The sequence below is a fragment of the Ammospiza nelsoni genome, chromosome 1, assembly GCF_027579445.1.
Source record: "Ammospiza nelsoni isolate bAmmNel1 chromosome 1, bAmmNel1.pri, whole genome shotgun sequence".
Taxonomy (NCBI): Eukaryota; Metazoa; Chordata; class Aves; order Passeriformes; family Passerellidae; genus Ammospiza; species Ammospiza nelsoni.
Window position 1 is genome coordinate 129136434 of NC_080633.1, and position 15998 is coordinate 129152431.

At 33.9% G+C, this 15998-nt stretch overlaps 1 protein-coding gene across 1 annotated transcript in view; it reads right to left on the reverse strand.

Moving 5' to 3' along the window:
- Positions 1-15998, reverse strand: part of RIMS2 (regulating synaptic membrane exocytosis 2) — a 444540-nt gene that overhangs the window by 152722 nt on the left and 275820 nt on the right. The window contains exons 16-17 of the mRNA XM_059490825.1: positions 8112-8268; positions 4896-5012 (exon numbers count right to left, since the gene is read on the reverse strand). Of these exons, the coding sequence (XP_059346808.1) occupies positions 4896-5012; positions 8112-8268 (274 nt within the window). The remainder of the gene's footprint in view (positions 1-4895; positions 5013-8111; positions 8269-15998) is intronic.

A 15998-nucleotide genomic window follows, 5' to 3' on the forward strand; every position in this document is an offset into this window, starting at 1 on the left:
CTGCATTGTTTTTAACACAGGCTTGGGTTTGGTTTTTTGGGGTTTTTTTTGGTTTTTTCTTTTTGTTTTGTTTTTTTGGGTTTTGTGTGTATGTGTGCATTTTGTGCATTTTATTCTGAGGAATATATCTATGACTCTTGGTGGTGGGGTTTTTTTAAAAAATCTGACTCAAGGCTTCTTCTTTACCACCTTCCTACTCTGCCATCCCTGTTGGAGATAATCATCCTTCAGCAGACTCATGGAGGTACCAGGTGGGTGGTGCAGATAATTGTGCAATTAAACAGTGATTTGAAAGGAGAAAAAGAACTTAAAGACACACTGCAATTATTGAGATTCAAACTGGTGCAAACATTTTATACCATAGCTATAAGCAAATTTTCAGTAATGCATTTCTTTTACTTTACTGGGTATTTGAAGAAGCAAAGCAGTGACATTACATATCCCCATATGGGCATGTTACCTACACAGTGCACACAACTGAAGCCTGAAAAAATTGTCCCAAAATTTCCAAACAAAGCATCAGGAACTCTTTATACTTTATAATAGCTTTGTATTTTAATTTGCATTTAAATGATTTTGCAGTACAATTTAACTAAATAATAAATAAATGGCTACCTAGTTACCTATTATTCAGGTCTGTATTTAATAAAGACTGGGGGCAAAAAAAGAGTTCTTTTCAGTGTTTTAATATGGGAAAATGTATCAAAAAAACTTTACCTAGTTTGACCTAATCTGGCATCTATTTAATAACAGTATTAGATTAGGAGTCTGCTACCCATAGATGAAGCAACCACACAGTTTAAGATGACATTTAGAGATGTAAAATTTATGTTGCTCTTTCCCACCTTAAACTTTGTGTCAAATAATAGAAGAAGATCTTTACACTGTGTTTTAGCTAATATTTAACAGGCTCATTGTAGTGAATTATTTTGGTCCTCACTGGTTTGATTATAGCAAATGAAATTGTTTGGCATGTATTTCAACATTCACTTTATGTTAAAAAAATCCAAGTCACATGGCTTGAACAGAGTAAAAAAAACCAAACAAGTGTGTATTCAAATATGTGAATGAAATCTCCTCTCAGTAACAGGGTGTGATACTCCTGCTAGTCCCAGCATATCCGGATAACATCTTTAAAGTGATTTTAAAATAATGGACAATATTGCTCTAAATAACCATGCTTATGACTAGCCAATTAGTTTAACAAAACAGGTAGCAACTTTTCTTCTTTCAAATGAAAAGTGTGCAATAGCTTTGATGAAAAAATAGTGGTTGGATAATTTCCCTTTTCTCTTGTTTTCTTGGAAGTGCTTCTCAGAAAAAACACTTACTCCAGAAGCTTTTCCATAGATTTCTCCTGCAGGACTACTTGAGTTAGGCATTCTCCGAATGCTCTGGCTTAACACACTTATGCTAAATTCCCCATAGAAACATTATTCCTCAGGGAGAAGCCATCTTGGACATCAAATACAGTTAAATCAATACTTGTTAAATAATATCTAAGTTTGTTGAAGTTGTGGGCCTGAGTACAATTTTCCCACACTGTCTTGGTTAACAGTTGTTAACTGCTATTAACAGTTGTTAACTGTTGATATATCTTGCAGAAAAGAACACATAGATATAGTTAGGTGGTTTTGTTGTTTTTTTCTTTCTGTAACTATGCTAATATTCTCACATTTTTCCTCTAATTCACCTAATTATATTGATTGTTTAAATATAAAACTCTGAGGTTAAATCCAACTGTTTCCAAAATTTTCTCAATAGTTTTATAGTTTCAGTTTCTGAAGGGAGGTAAAATCAGTTTTAGAAAATTTATCAAAACATGTCAAACTGACATTTACAAGGTTATTCCATTACAGAAAATGTTCTTATGGAAATTGGGTCCATATTAGGTCATAAGCATTCATATTTCTTTACATTACAAACCTTGGCTATTTCATAAGAGTGTGAGTACCCACAAAAATCTTCACATTTTGATAACAATTAACTAGTAGATCTATATTAAATATACAGGTAAAAATTTGACATGGTTTCTCAACTTGAGTTAGCAGTATACACAGTGCAATTTCACACTTTTGTTAATATAGCAACAGATACAAATCTAAACTGTTAATTTACCGTTACAGTTTACAAAAATGATTATATTATATGGCCATATTTTACATAATTAAGGGGGTCTGAAATTAAAATTATCTCCAAATGTGTCTTTCAGGGGTTTTAAAAATAATCTTTTTTTCTATTCTAACTATGCATTCAGTTTTGAAGGAATGTTTCATTGCCATTAGACTTAAGGTCAATAGACTTTTTATGTAGTTTCAGCTAACTCCTCAGTGCAATATACTTTAGAGAACTTAATGCTGAATTATCTAGAAAAGGAAGGAAAGAATTTTCTTACTCATATTCTCAGTCACACTTTAACTTAGCACTGAGCATGTCTACAAGACTATTTCAAAATCCTCTTTTTGCAAGCAGCTTCAAAAGCTGTTTCATGGAAACAAGAAGCCATCAGAGCTGTGGGAAGGAAATATGTGATTTGTTTTAGAGCCAAGTGCGGATAACATGTAGACAGATTACAAACCTATGCAAAAATGCAGTTTTTCAACTTCCCCCAACTGCCTGCCATTCTAGAGCTTTTCAAGAGCAATGCTATTAAGAGCTACTTTAGGGATACCATTGGGTTTTTATTATATAGCAGAGACAGTATCATAAATACTCGCGTAAAAATTGAAATATAATAATTTTTCCATGCAAAAAATCACTGTCAAATTAACAATGAATATAAAAAATATAAATATTTGGAAATAGTCTTTTCCTGTTCAGAGATTGCATGTTGCAATAGAGGCATAGCTAGTCAATAATTTGCTTGCACAGGCGACCATTCACCATGTGAGAAGAGGGGACGTTACAGACAATATATGCAGTACACAGACAATGTATAAAACTGTGTTCAGAGACTCAGAGCACCCCTCTCAAGCAAACACCTATTAATCTAGAACGGTCATGAAAACTCAATAATCTCATCCCCAACAACCTTCTGACATTGTTTTTCTGATGTGTTCTAAAAAACCCAGTTATTTTCCTCTAAATCAAGACAGTCCAGGAGGGATTATTTGACTGAAGGGGTGGAAAAACATTGTGGTACTGAAATTCAAGCAACCTTTCACAGCTATGCATTTATCTGGGAGGCAGCAAGTGAACTTGCACAGTGAGCAAAGGCAGAGCATTCCATAAGGCATACACAGGCTGCAGGGATGAGTTTAGATTCTGTTTCAAGGATGACTGGTCTAAAAATCAACATAACATTGCATCCCAAAAGGATTCTGTAATCATCTTTTAAAGAAACAGCACAGAATCTTCAAGTTATTGCCTTCTGTAAGAAAATCATATTCTAATGAATTAAGTGAATAGACTTTTTTCCATAATTTAAACAGAAATATTAATTATTTTAAAGCAAAAAAGAGGTTGAATTATGATCTACCCTACTTGTGGTGAATACACTTCCTATTCTAGATGATAAACATTTCACTGTTTTTTCATTAGCTTTATTTTTGCCCATTTGACTTTTTTATTAACCAAAATAAATTACAAATCAATTTGAATAGATTTGGGTTTTAATTCCATTTGATACTTTTTTGTAACATGTCTTTGGGAAAAATCAATTGATTTTTTAATCTTATGAAATTAAGATATTATAATATTTTGAAAAGTATTGTCTTGCATTCCATACTATCATTGATGATCACATTACTTAGGAAATACGGTCTCTTAAGAAGTATTTATCTTTTCTGTTCAATATTACTAACAAAAAGCCACTGATTTCTCAAATTCCTTGTATTACTGTAAGAAACCCCAAAGATGTGTTTTGATGTCACTTGAAGAATAACCTGTGATAGCTATCTGTAAAAGCATTAACTTAAATGCAATTCCTACATTCCTCAAGATTACAAAACATATCTGTATTACTCCTTGGTATATGCAATTATAAAATTAGACAAAAGCTAGCATTATGCCTTTCATTATAAAGTGCAGGATTTCAACTTGGTACAAAGCAGCTGAAATATTTTAAAAATTAAAGGTAATAAATGCTTCCTGTTTTGATTTTCTACCTGAAGACAATGAGGCAGAAAAGACCAATAATTTTTTTAATGTAACAAAGTCATTGACACAATTAATTCAGCTAAATTAACTACATTGTTCAATTATTGCTGCAATTCTTTTTTAGATCATTAAAATTCATAGAGGTTGCTGAAGCTCTGCTTACTGTTTGGGAAGTTCCATTAGGCAAAATATTATTCATAGTCAGATGTGCTTCTAAACACAAAGACTCCGATTTCATACATGCTGTCCTAATAATTTTTTCCTTTTCTTTTTTACCAAGTGTCTCAGAAGGTTGAGCAAAGACAAAAACAGAACACAGTACTAGACTATACTTTTGTTACATATGTTACATATGAACTGCACTGTATCCAAAGGGAGCATTACATTTATACTGAGCTGAAATTATCTACTTTTATGCCTCTTTATGCAGCAGCAAAAACAATCAAGTCTACCAAATTTTTTAAAAAAATATTTGATACTTAAAGAATTCACTGTATAGCACACAAAACAAAAATATTTTATATGAAAAAGGACAACTAAACTATTCAAATTTTATATTACAAATTTTGTCATAGATTTTTTTAATTCCCTCCTGGCAAACATACACTCACTGGACAGTTTTGTCAGCCTTATGTGCACTGATATTTTGCAATGTATGTCATGCGACCAGTGGATAAAGGAGAAATGCTAATCTCTGGGATTAGGTGTGTAATGTATTTTAGCAAGCTACCATAGTGAAGTTACTCACAGTGATGCCTGTAGGCTGCAGCTGTTCCTAGTTGCAGCCAGGTACTTACCTCTCTCTGTCTGGGGAGTAGTGGTCGTCCGCAGCTCGGTGTCTGTCCATGCGGTTCAGGGTGTTGTAGTGCGCAGGGGTGGATCGAGTCCCTCGCAGTCCCTGATCCACATTCCGACTGAGGATAAAAGATATCAGATCATGAGTTTTTAGTGTGCCTGCATGAGATCCTCTCGCTGCTTTGTACAAACAATTATCAGCAACCATGCTGGTAACAAGATCTGTTAGCTGCCCAGATTTTTCTATACATTTATAGTAAAATATTTTTAAATCTTAAAGTAAAAAAAAAAAGTCTCATTTAGAAAATTGTGCCAAGTCCATGACAGGGATAGAGTTCTCTTTTTTGTTCCAATGTGTTTCTCCTAGAAATATAAGGAAAGCTTTTTCATTTCCTTCATTAAAAATGTTAATCTTGCACAGCATTACATTAGTCTTTCCAGACTTCAAGCAAAAATTCTATTCTGCTGGAAACATACACTGTAAATAATTTTTCATGAGTTCTTGATTTTGGCTTTATTTTACAGATGTAAACTGTAGTAGGACACAATGGGGACTTGTGGCTGTTACAGTAGAGTGCAGCCTGATGAAAACATGGTCATCTGAATTTAAAAATAGGACTGTATGTGGTACCCACGTAGAGGCTTAGTGCAGGCTTGGGTAAAGACCACCCGTGCTAATTGAGACCAAAGCTCTGCCAATCAATTGTTTTGCTCAGTTTATCTATCAATACCTACTCACACACTTTACTTTTTGTGCTCTGTAAAACAAATCCACAAGAATAGGAAAATAGGAGACAATGGTTAACTGTAATAATTACTGGATAATAAAAACATAACTGTTTTGTACCAAATTCAAAAACACAAATTGGATGCTTCCCTCCACACAAGATCAAGACCAAAAAATTCTTCTGTCTCCTGTCCTTTATTACAATCTGCTCTAGCGTGAGTCTCAATTTCCTTTATTGTTTTGGTTTTGTGTGGCTCAGTTCCCTATTCCTTTCTTGTCACTTTGTCTGCCCTTTTAGTACCTGTCATATTTACCTTTTGTCATTTACCACTTTCTGACTAATGTTAACTTGGACATGTATCCTTCACTGCTGCTGCCATGACATTATTTATTTCTGCATATAAGTGCTATACAGATGTTGCATTACACATAAATTTTTGCCTTCAGCTCTACCTCATTTGTCATAAAGCATTTTCCACTCTGGCATTCATGAATCCAAATACTGGGTTTACTCTGGCTAGTAAAGAGTAAAAGAGCAGCAACAAGATCTTGTCGGCTACGATGAAGTGGGTCTTTGGAGGAGTTTATTAAAAAACTAAATAGAATTGAGGACTACAAAATGGTTTCTAAGAAATAACAGCAACTTCAATGGCCCAAAACCTCCTGCAGAGGTGTCAGCAATAGGAAATCTCTGGGCATACAGAATGCTCACTGCAGTTAGGACATCTACAGAGTAGCACATGTATAACAAATTCACCTGAACAGGGTGCAAAATGTGATAATTCGTATAGATTTCCTGAGTAGACCTGTATTTTCAGTAGAGCTAAAAAAGATATTTCTGTAACTCATAGCTTATACTTCTCTTCTGCAAATCCTCAAACTCTCATAACCCAATTTTCTGAGCTCCACAAGTCCTCAAAGAATTTGTTTGGTATGTGGGCAGGGAAATATTACTCAAATAATGCATTTGATTCTGACATTGTAGGAAACAGCTGCAATAATTTCAAAACCATATTTAAAAATTTAGCTTTAGGAAAGTTAAAAAGCAAGAGATTTTGAACATGTAAAGAAATCCAAGACTATAAGAAAATGAAAAGTGGATTTTTCAATGGTGTTAAACAAGTGTTAATCACCAGCTTGGGTAAAAATTCTGCCAAAAATGCAGACAGCATGCATGCAGGCAGAAAAACATAAAAACACAAACACACACACAAAGAGATTTTGCTCATATTTATGTCTATATCCAAGACAAATAGTGTAGGCAATTACTTAAGCTGAAATCAGTAGATTAAAAATCAGAATAGGCCCCTTTGTGTCTACCACTTATGTCTCATTTCAAGTCAGGCTGACTTGGTTTTAGATGGGTTTAGACTTCAAGTAGAAACACACAGTTTCTGCCACTTAGCTGTATGAGATGATGGGGGATAATTTGAAAACCTAGTATCTCACTAATGCAAAAGGCTATCATACAGGCTACATCCATTAGAGGAAATGGTAAGTAAAAACATAAATAAGATATTATGAAGTCAAGAGAATTTTAACTTAAAAAAAGAACAAAGATAACAGAAGGGAAAGCAGAACAAAAGAGAATTAGGATTTCTGAAAGAAAGGGAGATGAACATGGACCTGCCAGAAAGTATTGGATAACAGATCTTCAGTGTCAAAGGGGAATTGTGAACATTATGGGCAAAACAGAAAACTTCCACTTTCATTTCAACTGAATTACATCATCTGGAAACCTACCCATACACAGCAACAAAAGGACTGGAAAACAGGTTTCATTCCCATTTACATCTATCTCTCTGCTTCCTTTCTCTTAAGAAAGATTATCCTGCAGAGTACTAAATGAATTATTACATGTTATCCAAAAGTACCAGGTTGTTGGAAGAAATTTCCTGGTCTAATTTTCTCAAGATAAATACTTATCAGAGATCTCCCAAGATCAGGAGTTGATACCTTTCACTTTAAAATTGTATGTCTGTCAGTTTATTCTTGGTGATTTAGAAGTGGAAAGGAAGCTACTCTGGGCAGCAAGGGAGGCTTCCCAGAATCCTAATTCTACAGAAACAAAAGGGTTGAAAACATCCACTGTCATATGAATGCTAAGGTAATGTCGAACTATCACATACTATAAAATATGGCACCTGTAAATAGCTCTAGGAAATGACAATGTGGAGAGATATTTTTATTTCCTTAGATTGGACTGTACTGAATTTTGACGAAAAATGAGATATAAATAGGTAGAAGTAAGATACAATTGTGAAATCATATAAGAATATTAAATAATATAGTAATAATAAACCATAAGTAACATAGAATTATATATAAATTAGGCACATCACTATAATGTAAAAAAAAACCTTAATTGGCATTACATAATTTTGTAAGATCTAACCAATTCATTTTTGAAAGTCTGGAGATTATTTCCAGTATTGGTACGAGATGAATACCAGTTTAATTTATTTAACTGCATAGTTGAACAAGAGTTTACCTTTGTGGGGGAGGGACACTGGGAGACCACGATCTAGTCCGTCCTATACTATCTCCACGGTGAGGGGACCCTGATCGAGAACAATGATTAGATGACATTACTTGCTCAGGCACTGACAGTGTTGAACTTTGAAGATCTCTCCCGTTATGTCGGTAATCTAAAAAGAAATGTAAATATTCAGTGAATCTGAAGTTGCACTTTCCCACTTCCTGCCGTATCTGTAGTACAGAGTTTCTCAGTAAAAGATGGGATTTGATCAAGAATGTTATAGTGTGTTCTTGGGTTTTATAATAAAACATACATATGTAAGTTGACTCCTGTTGTTATGCTTTTTTTAAGTACAATTACAGTTCCTATAGTTATACTGCAAAAGTATAGAAATTAATACCATGCATCAAACTGGAGACTTACCATTTATGGTTAATACAATGTATTAATAATAAAACAAATTAAACTGATTTTTCCTTAGAATAAAAAAACTAATTGTTGCATTTTTAATTAAAATTATATTTCAGACGTTTTGTAAAATGTTTTTCAAATAGAAATGTCCATAATTAAAAATTAATCCATAATTTAGTTTAAAAATTTGGGATAGGAAGCCACTATGGAGTTAAATAGTGAGATTGAGTTCAAGAAAGATTTGTATTTCAGAAATATTTAAGGTAACAATGACTCAACAACATCAGATTTCACTCACAATTCTGAATTAAAAAACACATTTTCTTCACAAATAGCTAGCACCCTGGACTAATCTTGAATAAGCCTATCAGAAGGCATAAATGGTCTAAACAAAGCCTCCAAGTTTCACTGTCCTAAAAGGCTACCACATGGACATTTAACACAGGCTTTTAATGAAAATCTTTTTTAAAAGCTGTATGTGTTAAAAATGATGGTCTTCATGTAATTGAAATAGTTGAATTCACTGTCCCATGGTGCAATACTCTCTGTGGAAAAAAAAAAACTACATCTACAGCAATTTCAAGTAAGTTTCCCCAAATTTTGTGATGATGAAATTAAAACATAATGATAAGAAAATGAAGATTTGCAATTGTTAACCTGATTATAACATTTAACAAGAATAGGTCTTCAGAGAATTCCTGGTGGCTATGACAACTGATAGAACTGATTTCTTTTTTCCGAAGACAGTAACCAAAAAAAGAATACTTAGAGAGATCCACCTGGCACTGGAAAAATTCTGGCTCATGCAACTGTTAAACTTTTCCCATGAGAATCTTCCAAGAGTAGAATAATCTTCTGCTCATGATTTTCTTATTTTTCTTCCTGGAAAATGTTCATTAGAACCTAAACAAAACCTTATTAATTCATTCCACTTGATGGTTCCAAGTATGTTCAATACTTTCAACTGAGTACTCATATTTACTATATGGCTTTACAACCAAGGATATATATAAACAATTCTAATTCGTAAACAACTTCTTCCATGTTTAGTATAAATGGATTTGTGTGTATCTGGAATGTGTACTAAAGGGGAAAAAAAAAGCACATCACCCTTACATTCCACTAATATAATGATGCTGAGGATGACATAGTCTCTCCTCACTACACCACAGTCAAATCATGTTATGTGTACCTTCAGCTAAGTCAGTACTGCAATACCAACTTTTATCTTATATACAAAGTAAATTTATTATTATAAGCACTGAAAAAATATATAGGGGCCAGTGGAACATAATTCTGAGATCATCAGAGGCAAGATGGGAAATTTTATGTGTGTTTGAAATGCTGTTATTCACTCACTAGTAAAATGTAGGAGATAATTTAATTTTTTGCAAGTCAGTCTGGAAATCAATACACTCTGCAACTCTGCAATTCTTTAAGTAAAAGAGCTAAAGTAACAGTAGTGAAGAGCCCACCCTGCAGCAGACTCCTGGCAGGGCCTGTGGAGAGAGAAGCCCCCGCTGGAGCAGGTTTGCTGCAGGACCTGTGACCCAGCCTGGAGCAGCGTGAGGGGCTGCACCTGATGGGAGGGATCATGCTGGAGCAGTTTGTGAAGAACTGCAGCCCATGGGATGAACTGACGCTGGGGGGTTCATGAGGGATTGTCTCCCATGAGAGGAACCTCCCTGTGGAGCAGAGGAACGGAGTGAAGGGAGGAAGGAGCAGCAGAGACAACGTGTGATGAAGGAGCTGCAACCCCCATTCCCATCTCCCTGTGCAGCTGAGAGGGAGGAGGTCGGGAACCAGGGGTGAGCTGAGACCAGAGAGAAGGAAGGGATGGGGGAAAGGCTTTGAAGTTTCAGGGGCTTATTTTCTCATTCTGCTACTCTGATTTTATTTGCCATAAAATAATATCTCTGAGTTGTCTGTTTTGCCCACAGCCAGAACAAGGAGTGATCTCTTCCTGGCCCTATCTCCACCCACAAGTCTTGTTTTATATTTCCTCTCCCGTTTCCAGCTCGTGAGGGCAGTGATGGAGCAGTTTTGGCAGCCACTTGGAACCTAGCCAGAGTCAATCCACCACACATAAATGAGCAGCAAGTTATTATAAACTTCTAGATATTGAAATAAAAAAACATTTACAGTACAAGAACGGAAAGAAATATTGTCTTATTATCCTAATAATGCATATCTATTGACAGAAAAGATAGACATAGTGTATCTAGATAGACTATCTCTATTTTTTCTGTCAATAGATCTCCTTGCATACACAAATAGAATTTGTTGAATCTGGAGATGAAAAGCAATGTAGAGTAGTAACATGAAGAAATGGGTAAATTCTTTGAAAAAATCAGTAGTTTTTATAATATTTGGTATGTACAGACATCAAAGTATGAGGGGAATGAGCAATACTGTAAGATTTTCTAGGCGAATAAACATAATGAAGGGCAAGGTAATCCATTAACAAAACACAAACAAAAACCGCCTTTAAAATTCTAAAAAATGCTTTAAAAGTCTAAAAAATTCCTAGAAGTGAGAACAAGTAAATCAAAATTATTGAACTTATTACATATGCACACAGAAACAAATTAATTACTTTGGAACAAAAAGCCTCTTCCAGCTCTAATTTGTTATTGTAGTTGACCAAATGAGCAGTATTGTTGCAATAAATCAAAATATATAACTTTGTAATTAATTGCCAAGTCTAATCCTGATCAAATATGTGCTTTACATTAATTTTGAGGTAGTCATGCAGTACTTTCTGGTAACTAACACTGGTACTGCTTCCTTATAACAATAACAAAGGCAGAAACAACCAGCATTCCTAGCAATTTTGCTAAATCTTGATAAACTTTTGCTACATTTTTTGAAGAAAACTAGAGGTGTTTAGCTGTGATCAAAAAAATAGATTAATGTTGTCTAATAATATTGTTACCAAAAAAATTGACATTTATAATCCATTTACCTAAAACAAAAAATAATTATATTTACAAACTCCTCTTTTTCCAACAGGCCACACATTGAAAAGCAACTGTTTAAGTAAGACAACCCACTAACATGGGTTAATGAGGTAATTTCAAAGTTATCCTTCAGTTTTGTAGAGTTAATGTAGCTCTGATTTAACTGCCTGTACTGTAGGTAATTTACCTTCCAATTTCAAAAACTATTGCACATCCTGAAAATAAGGTTAGAGAAGTTAAGTAAAAAACATTTTCTTGTGAAAAGAAATTATAGACAGAAAAGACAGGTCATAAGGGCAGCTTGACCAATGAGTTGCTATTGAGCAAAGCAGATATTTATAGCAGTAGTAAAAATAGGATAAACATTATCCTGCTTGCAGCTATAAGTATTGAGTCATTACCATAGAATCAAAGGCTCTGTAACTATGGCAAGCCTCTTAAATCAACATAGAGAGTACACAGAACCTGATAATCAGTGTAGACATAATCAGTGGTAAACAACTGTGAGCTGCAGACACTAAAAGACAGACACACGACAAGGATAACTGCAATGCCACCACCTTCTTCTGTCATGGGAAGGTTTCTTTAAAAACTGATACATATGAAAAGAGGGATTTTACAAAGCACACTAAACACAGCTTCTTCAGACCTGAAGTTTTAGTTTTATCTGATTTAAGAGAGACAATATATTTGACTTAAAATATTAATCCACAAAGTATGTATTGTGCTAATATTATGCTATGCAGGTTACATATTCAGTAAATACTGATGATTGAATTGTTATTTAAATTATGAATCTTTCAGGTCCAAAAATGCAAAAAACCACAAACTTCCAAATATTAGGTTCATATCAACAGCCCTAAAATAGGCCTAAAAAGAATTAACTGAAGTGTACTAATGAAGATTTTAATTTAAATGCCTTGCTGCTTGATTTACTTGAAAGAAACTCTTAGTATGAAAATTGTTCTAGAAAGGCAGTACTAGAATGGCTGCTCATCACAGGCAATGTAATTGACTTGCTTCTGACACTGATGTTAAGTGGTATTTTCTCCACTTTAACATCTGTATTTGATTGAAGCATCAAGCTTTCAGATATTTAACTTTTTAATACTCACAGTGGTTGGGCTTTGAACAAGCACTAATTAAAAACAATTATATAATCAAATTGCCAGAAATGCTTAACATACCAACATTTCACATATGGGCACTTTAGAGAGAGTTCAGTTCTTTCATACAAATGTGCTCAGCTTCTGGGCTGACTTGCACATCTAAATGAAGATTTTAGATGTTCTCCAAAAAAAAGTGCTGACAGTCACTGATCAAATAAATTGAATTATTGATATCTGAATGCTTTATAAGTTGAAGATATGTTATGGATTGCTTTGGGGAATTTTTCTGTATTAAATATTATTCTGAAAACATAGGAAGGATGAATGTACAGTGAAAGGAATCAGTAAACATTACAGTAGGAATAACTGGTAACTTGCTGCATAGCAACTCAGTTCCTCACAGGTATAATTAGCTCTACAGCACTAATTGTATTTATGGGCCCATTACACTTAAGACAATTCTTTTCTTATGGAAAAGCATTCCCACACAGTCACTAGAGCTAGCTGAGTTTTCAGTGCTGTTCCTATACCCAGCATGACATGAAAAGCTTGCAAGGGGGAAATACCTAAACCACCACAGGCACTAAAAAGATGTTTCTTCCTAGTTGAGCATTCATCCATGTATATTTGCATCTGTACAGTAAGTCCCTCAAATTAGCCTCCTCTTCACACTGTTGATTGGAATTTATCAGTCTTTCTTGCTATATTTCCTTTTTAGAAGTGCTCTTCTAAATTGCCACAATTGTAACTCATCCCAACCAGTGATCCCCTTATGTGAGAAGTATCCACAAAGAGCATGTCTAATAGGAATGCAATTTCATTGCAATTTTCATTGCCTTTTAATCCCTTTGTTACTTCACAGATATAGGACTATGGTAAAAATATAAACTAACACACCAAGTTCATATTTCTTTAACTTTCCTCAAAGAGAGTACTATTGATAATTAGTAATTATCTGAAAATAAAACTTGAATCAAGTTACGTACTTACTTACAAACTGAAGTGATATAGCTTATATTTAAAAATAGTTTTGACTAGTTTTTACTAGTTTAAAGAAAAGCATTGAGAGAATTTGGATGTTTGAGGAGAAAGACGATTTTTCAGCTGAGGAAATTATACTGAAGAATTTCTTTATTTTTTAAATAATAGAAGTACTACATTCAAAATTTAAATAAGATAATAAAGATGAAAAATGGAAAGTATATATTAGGAAAGAAAACTAAAATGAAAGAAAAGCTTAAAGAATTATAATAATGTGTAAAGAACTTTAGGCAAAAAGTTATAAATAATATATAAATTATTTGTTTGGAAAAAGGAAAATGGTTAAAGATCCATTGATCAAGGCAGTCAGCATAAGGACTATTTAACATGGCTTGAATTTCAGTTTGGAAGGGGGATTTTTGTGACACACAGACTAACATTTTTAAATCAAGGGAGAGCCTAGAAAGAACAGATTTTAGAGCAGGCCATTTGGTATCAACATACAATAAAATAAAACTCTTGTCAGTGTTTAGGTCTGAAGTTACTGGGCTTTTGGGTCACAACAGGTTCCCATTTAGGGCTAGCTGGTAATCTGGTAATACAATGAAATCTGTATTTTAGTAGGGATAAAAGTAATCCACTCTATGTGCTAATGCTGTAAGATATCTTTCTATAAGCAGTGGTAAATTCTAGTCGAATTTAATCTGTAACCAAAGTGTGTTTTCTGCATCTGCTTTGAGAAGCAATCATCCACAGGATTCAGGCATAAAAATTCAGCCCACGTTATCAACAAATAGAGAAAAAGACATTTCCTCTGCAGCAAAGGCTGCAACATGACAGTGAAAGTATTCTTTTGAACAAAGAATTCCTCAGGTGTTTTGAGAGGTGAAACAAAAATTGATAATTTCTTTTCATTCTTCTTCAAACACAGAAATATTTTTGAAGGTTCAGTAATAACTGCTGTACTGATGGTATTCTGTACTATTTTTTCATAATTTACATGGACCCAACTATCTGAATAAATATCTTCTTTGCATTCTTATTTCCTCCTGAAGCATACAGCTATCTTCTGCATAATGACAAAAACTTATCGCTATAAATGTTTTTCTTCTCAAAGCCGGAGACTGCACTCTTTTACTCAGAAAAGCCCTTCTCTACAGAGGCTTGTAATGCAGTCTGTGCAGAATTCACTGCCTTACGTTCTCCCATGATTCATTTGTCGCTTCTGTTGAAACATAGCTCAGATTGCAAGTGTTTCATAATACGTAATCTGTTGTAATGCAGATGAGATATGGGTGTAGAACTGAATTTTAAACATTATTATCTTACTTAATATTTTAGTGTTACAAAAGCAATAGGTGAGAATTTTACAATTAAATGGTCTTGACAATACATGTCTCTGTTCATAAAGTCAGACTCAGTAGGCTGCTTGTATTCCCTAGGTTCAACATACACTAGAAAATATCTGGGAAGAAAACTATTTAGAAATTATAGTCCATATTCCTTGAATTTGTTAACTGAAATGCATGCTTAACTTTGGACACCAGAAAGGAAAAAAAAAACCAAAAAGCCAATCTGCCTTTCACTGAGTTGTATTTATTGTTGTAATATAAATGATGTTTTGTAAGCCTTTCTGGAATTAAAAAAAAAAAATCAATATAAAAATGCTGTATAGCTTTTATCAAAAAGGACACAAGAGCATTCCAAAGGGCAGGTGTAGATGCTGATGTAATCTCACACAGAACTGCTGGTGACAACTTTGAGGGCCCAGGTTTATTGTTCAGGACAGCAAAACAGATGCTTCAAACTGTTTGAGAGCTATGTATAACCAATCTAAAGACATAACCAGAACTGCTAATGCTGCTCATTCCACTTTCCTATGGTAAGATTAATGCTAGCAAAGATGAAATATTAATAGAGATTCTATTCTAGTGCTTTCCAAGATGAATGTACATAATATTTGAAGAGAGATATTTTAGAATCTAGTAAAAATTTGCTTTTTAAATGTGTAATATGCTATAACTCTTTGTGACAATTGGTGTTGGATAAAACATGTAGCCAGAAAAAAAGACATTGAAGTTTTTCAATCTGTTTCTCACTATTTTTTTAAAGGCCTTTCCTGTTGACCGAAACAACAGACTGAAGCTTATTACATTTGTATAAGAAGGCTAAGATCCAATCCACAAGAAGTGATAGATTCAGTAAATAATTTTTCCAAAAGATCATAAAATGACAGAATAGTTTGAATTGGAAGGGAACTTTAAAGGACATCTAGTCAACCATTATGAATAAAAGTAAATTGAAGAGGAGCAAAGAGTTAATTTTTCTTCCTCTTAAAGGCTTCTGGAGTTTTGTTCACAGGTGTGATACTAGGAATTAATTTTATGGAAAGGATCACTGAGAGTACTTGAAAGATGTTGGCAAGCTTACTTCATGTA